At 50.2% G+C, this 5,628-nt stretch overlaps 1 protein-coding gene across 1 annotated transcript; it reads right to left on the bottom strand.

The window, feature by feature from the left end:
- Positions 1–406: 406 nt before the first annotated feature.
- Positions 407–4,902, bottom strand: RASL11B (RAS like family 11 member B). Its single transcript, XM_032274168.1, has 4 exons — positions 4,552–4,902; positions 3,883–3,939; positions 2,684–2,760; positions 407–1,897 (listed from the first exon to the last, which is right to left on the bottom strand). Exons 1-4 carry the CDS (start codon positions 4,691–4,693, stop codon positions 1,427–1,429), a joined length of 747 nt encoding a protein of 248 aa, XP_032130059.1. The 5' UTR covers positions 4,694–4,902; the 3' UTR covers positions 407–1,426.
- Between the last annotated feature and the right edge of the window lie 726 nt (positions 4,903–5,628).

Here is a 5,628-nt window from a genome sequence, read left to right as displayed (position 1 = left end):
ACAAAGCATGTGTCTTAGTCATCTTAGTATCCAAGCATGAATACCCTCGAGGCCATGCTGAATATGTGGAGCCAGACATCTGTCTTAGTTATACCTGGGAGACCATGAAGTTAGTAAAGAGGAAATAAGCTACTCTGGAATATAAAGCAGCAAATTACAATTTACAAGGCTCACAGGCTGTGGCCTTTGATAAGTTACGGATCTTGTTCTACAAGCCTGTTTCCTCATCTGTATAATGGGGATAGTACTAGAATGCACCTCCTTGGATTATTCTGAGCCTTGAGAGATAACCCCTGGAAGGCACAATGCCGGATTCAACGTGCCCAGTAATCACAGGATACCAGGTCATACTTTGTCTAAAGGGCAGAAGGTTAACATTTCAATAGAGATCAAGATCAGACGTCTGCTCTTTTGAAAATGAGATTTATTGTACATAAAATAAATTAATTACAGTTTAAGCCAAAGCATGAGTGGCTTTTTAAAGTGCATCTGTGGAGGGGATCTGGCAGGTGGCCCCTGCATGTGTTCCCTTGCTGTAAGAGAGTGTTTTCGTATTTCAGCCACCCTTCGGCACGACTCAGCCAGGCCCAGGGAAGCAACCCAGCGTCATTGCCATGAACCATTTACACAAGTCACACCAAAGTCAACGGACACATTTTTTTCCTGATGGAACAGTTAAAAACAAAAAAAGCTATACAAAGCCTGAAGAGTTTGAAGTTCACAGCCACTCAACACACACCCAATTGAGCATGCTCATCCTGTGAGAGGGAACCATCTCTTTCCTGCAACCCATGCGTGCTTACTGATGTCTGGTACACAGAATATTCTGGCCCATAAACTTGACCCTTTTTTGAGGGGCAGAAGATTTTCCATCTTGTTCGTAAAGAAAGAAATCTGGTTATCCTTCAGGTTAGAAAGGCATTCTGTAAGAATAATGTTCCAGAGCTACAAATCGTACTGGTAAGAGAAAGGCAATTCTTCCTCTTGGGGGGGGGGGGGAGGGAAAAGTAAGAAGAAAAGAGAAAAAAGGGGGAAAAAGAAAGCCTATCAATGCTTCATCTGTTTCTTTCATTCCCACCGCAAATCACGTCAATACATTTGATGAAACTACAACGGACCACGATTTACAAGGTAGTTGAAAGCAGAAACCGAGGCAATTATGCCCCCTCCCCACTCCAAAGGAAAAGACACAGAGTACGTTTCACATATTCAGAGAGTGGCTTGGTGGGCTCCTCAAGCCTCATCAATCCTGCCCCCCTGCTCAGAACACTTCATTTTCTGTAGCAGTTCTATAGGCCCTCTCGGTCCTTCTACTCCAGCCCTTTCTGGAACCAGGAATCACTGCCAATATTCAACGTTCCTGCACTGGGAGAACCTCAGGCCCTCTTCCTGGGAAGACCAAACCCCCCTGAGTGCTCCTCCTGCTTCAGACGGAGGTGACCGTCCTCACTTTGGCAGAGAGAGCTTGCTTAAACCTCCTCTTCAGGTCCTGCATATTGGGTGACTTGGGCCTGGGAATGAGGGAGGTTCTTCGCTTCTCCGGTGTGCTGCTAGGCTGCTGTTTGTGACTGACCTCTTTGCAGAGGACATGGAAGGCACTGTAAACGTCATTATAATTTTCACTGACGGACACTTCATAGAAGGCGCAGCCTAGCATGCCGGCCAGCTGCAGTCCAAGCTGAGGGTCAACCTGTTTGATGTGCAACAGGTCAGCTTTGTTGGCCACGACCACCACAGGTAGCCGGGTGCCCAGGTGTAGCTGCTGCACGTGCTGGTGGAGCTGGCTGATGAGTTCATAGCTCTTGTAGTCAGTGATGGAGAAAACGATCACCACAGCATCTGCCCAACGAATGCACCGATTCAGCTGTTCGCTGCAGCTCAGGCTGTTCTCATGGACCTGAAAGAGAGGGGTGATGGCAAGGTGAATGCTGGCCAGTGGTGCAAAGAGCCTGGGCTTAGGTGGATATCAAATTCAAAAGAGCCCTTCATGGTAATGCCAGGTTGTGGGCCATAAACAAGTTCTATCCCACACACTTTGGCTTTCTTGACAATATGTTGATCCAGCTGCACGGAGTTGGAATAAATAACAGTGCAGCTCACCACACTCAAGTGGAAAATTGACCTGCAGAGAACTCCATGCAGAGAGACTTTGTAGTTTCACAAAATGGGAAATTAACTGGCTAGACAGTAAGTCTGGGGAAGTAAAGATAGGAGCTGGAAGCATTTAAACCTGGATAACTGCCCAGTTCAGGAGGCGGGGGAAAAAACCCTAGCATAGAGCTTTTGTCTATAGAGCAACTTTCCACAGTATAAAAGAGATTCCAAGTATTTGCAGACTATACCCAGGAGCTTGGTCTTTCATGCCAAAGACACATCTATTAAAATTGAACTTTTTAACCATAGCAAGGAAAACGCCAATTCCAACTGCATCTGGTTTGGGCTTTCTGGCTGTGTTGAATCCTTCTAAAGGAAGATTTCTGCCCCTTAGCCAAATCTCCCAAACTAAACCACGCTAAGATAGACCAACAGCCAGATACAATTGAGTTGTCAAACAACATGTAAAAGTCTAGATGTTGATGCCCCAAATTCCTCTGCTCCTGCAGGGTGAGGGACTTTGAGAAAAAGTGAATGATTCCACAGCCAGGAAGGCTCCCCTTTCACCCAGAGTCTCAGAGCTTCTCACCTGAATACCTGGAGTGTCTTGAACCTGAATAGCCAGGGTTTCGCCTTCTATTTGAACTTGTCTGGTATACAGATTACCTATGAAGGCAAAGACAAAAGACTATGTGCTTCCTTCTTGTAAAACTTTTAAAACATTGTGAGTTTTTTAAGTTAGAAAAAAATGCACAACACAAAAATGCACACTTGAAAGCTATAGTTTATTTCTATTTAGTGGGCTTCAGATTTTTTTTTTAAAACAGCAGCAAGTTCAACCATATGTTAGATTTACTAAAACCAGGGCAAAGTTTGCAAGTTTTTGAAAACTTATTTATCTAATTTTAAACAAAGTTTCCATTTTTAGAGTACTCTCTTGATGCAAATTATCTCGCTCAGCCTATGTGAGGTTTCTGTTTTCTTGAGTACTTGATCATTCTTTGACTATAACTTTGTATTTTGACCGTTCGATATAATGACTTGCTAGACAAATACTGTTAGTAAACACTCAGCTAACGTTATCAGTCGGAATAAAAAATGTGACATAAGATAATCAGCTCTACATTGAAGCAGAAGGCTGCCATGTCTTATCTTGGGATGGCTTATACAGCTCGTTTCACATAATCCCCCATAGATACTCATATGGTCTACAGATTTAAGCAATTTGCTAACAGAGTATAGGGAGAAAGCTTTTAAGCCTCCCCAGTGGCTATTCTTAATCACAGGGATTGAAAACTGTGTCCTCTCATTTATTCAGGAATTCTCCTCCTAAAATTCTACCATCCAGTTATTTGTCTTTGTTAAGAAAGGAGAACTTTAGGTTTACAACTGCTCTCCTTTGGCCTTTGCTTTAAAAGGTCATCTCTGAAAGGCAGCCAGCAGAGAAGGAGAGGGTTGGGGGGAGGAGCTGGCCATCTTTTTTTATGACTTTTGCAGGAGTGTTTTGAAGGGAGAGGTTCTTGACTACAAAGGGTGCTTCCAACTGGGGTCCCTATAGTTAAAACATACCAAGGGGAATACTTTCAGGCACTTGATAAAATGATGAATGGGCTTGGAATGGAATGAGGCCAGATGGCAGTTATGGGGGGTGGGGGCTGGAGGACTGCGGAAAGTTGTAAGTGGCAGGATCCTCGGGCTCGGGGCTGTCACTGAAAGAACCTGCCTGGAAAATGGGAACCGCAGCCCTCCTTCAATGGGACAGAATTTTTCTCAAATGGATCGCCTCACCTGCATTTCGCTCATAGTCACCGATGAATCGTTTGGTGAGGAACCGGACCACCAGTGCTGCAGGTCAGGAAAAGAAAGGAAAAGTGTTAAACTTGGAAGTTAGATTGTTCTCTACCCCACCCCCAACCTGGAAAACAGCTCTCCCAAAGAAAGCCATAGATGGCCACCAAGTGAAATTCCTACCCTGTAGCTCCTTGACCCCTCTTCCAGACAAAAAGGAGGGGGCTAGATGGCATCATGAATTATGGCTCCGTGCAGCTGGAAGGGTCACTGGGCCCACCCCCTCCTCTGAGCCTGGCTGAGCCACACCTAAACCTTCCAGTATATCCAAGTCTTCCTAACCTTCCAGACCTCCCAGAGGGGCCAGGTTCACTAACTCCTCTTTCTGTGCCAGGCACTACCAGAGGCTCAAACACCCCAAAGTTCTGATCACGGCGGTGCCGGTGCTGCCGGGAAAGCCGCCTGACCATTCTTGGATCCCGGCTTCCCTCCGTGGAAGCAGGTGGGAGGGTCGACCACGGCTAAGCCCCCTCCCGAGGGGCAGCGACTCCCGGCGGGAGGCGGCGAGCGGTCAGGCTGCAGCTCCCACCGCTCCCCACGCCTCGCTCAGCCGCAACTCCGGTCGGGGGTCGCCCTCGACCCGCCCCGGGGCTAAGCGCGAGGACTCACCGGTCTTGCCCACGCCGCTGGCGCCCACCACGGCGATCTTGACGAGGCGGCGGCCAGCGGCGCCCAGGCAGCAGTCGGCGGCGGCGGCGCTGCCCGGCGCGGGGTACTCGGCAATGGTGCACATGTTCTGAATGAGGCGCATCGCCTCAGCCGCGGGGCACCGCGCGGGAAGGGACTGCCAGGCGGAAGGCGACTCGCGCTGCGCGGGAGCTGCAGGGAGGACCCGACTGCGAGGCTCCTCCGGTAAAAATAATAATAATAATAGTAATAACAACAATAAATAAGTGCAGGTACGGGCTGGGCGGGGCGGGGCTGGACGCAGGGTCTCCGGCGGGCTCAGACTCCTGACCGAGACTGCACCCAGGCGGCGCGCGAGCTGTTTTCTCCCCGGCCGGCCCCGCCCCCTCTCCCCGAGGCCAATCCCGGGGCGCCCTGCACGAGGCCCCGCCCCCGGCGCCACTCCGCGCGCGTGACGCCTCCGGGGGCGCCCGGAGCCAGTGCGTAGCCCCGTGAGGCGCTGGGAGAAGGGGCGGCAGGCGAGGGGAGGCGCGGGTGGGCCGGGGCAGTGCAGCCCATGGTGGGCGCCTTGTAGGTCCCGCCGCGCGAGCACGGGGCAGATGCTGTGGCTGTGGGGCCAGGAAGAGAGCCCAGCTTCCGCAGAGCGTTCCGGACCCCTGCCTCCGCCGGCGCCGCTGCCCACGCGCACACTCCCTGCAGCCCCCACGTGGGGCGCCTGCTCGGAGCGGGCCGGGAGCGGCCTTTGCTGCCTGGCTTAGTGCCCCACGCTCTAATTTGGAGCGCTTGGGCACATCCCGGCTCATAGATTCGGCTACAGTTGCAATCATCCACAAAGACCCCAGTCTAAGATCTTTAGACTCCCTAAAATGTGACATTTGAAGCAAAAATATCATCCACGTTTTGTCCTAGACTCACATTCTCTGGCTCTTGTAGACGGCACAAGTTAACGCGAACACACACGGTCCAGCGCATGCACAGCATGCCCAGAAGCGGATCAAGAAGTAATTATAGAAAAAGCTTTCCAGCGTCTCACTCACTCACACCTCCTCCAAGAGCTGT

This window comes from Sapajus apella, unplaced genomic scaffold (assembly GCF_009761245.1).
Source record: "Sapajus apella isolate SASKATOON/1434 unplaced genomic scaffold, GSC_monkey_1.0 scaffold5, whole genome shotgun sequence".
Taxonomy (NCBI): Eukaryota; Metazoa; Chordata; class Mammalia; order Primates; family Cebidae; genus Sapajus; species Sapajus apella.
This window is presented reverse-complemented; position numbering and strand designations above follow the sequence as displayed.

Excerpts from the sequence above, each read along its gene's own strand:
- RASL11B (XM_032274168.1), bottom strand. The coding sequence starts at position 4,693 with ATGCGCCTCATTCAGAACATGTGCACCATTGCCGAGTACCCCGCGCCG. Across the intron at positions 2,761-3,882 it reads TGACTATGAGCGAAATGCAG|GTAATCTGTATACCAGACAA; the intron begins GTGAGGCGATCC and ends TTGCCTTCATAG. Across the intron at positions 1,898-2,683 it reads AAGACACTCCAGGTATTCAG|GTCCATGAGAACAGCCTGAG; the intron begins GTGAGAAGCTCT and ends CCTCTCTTTCAG.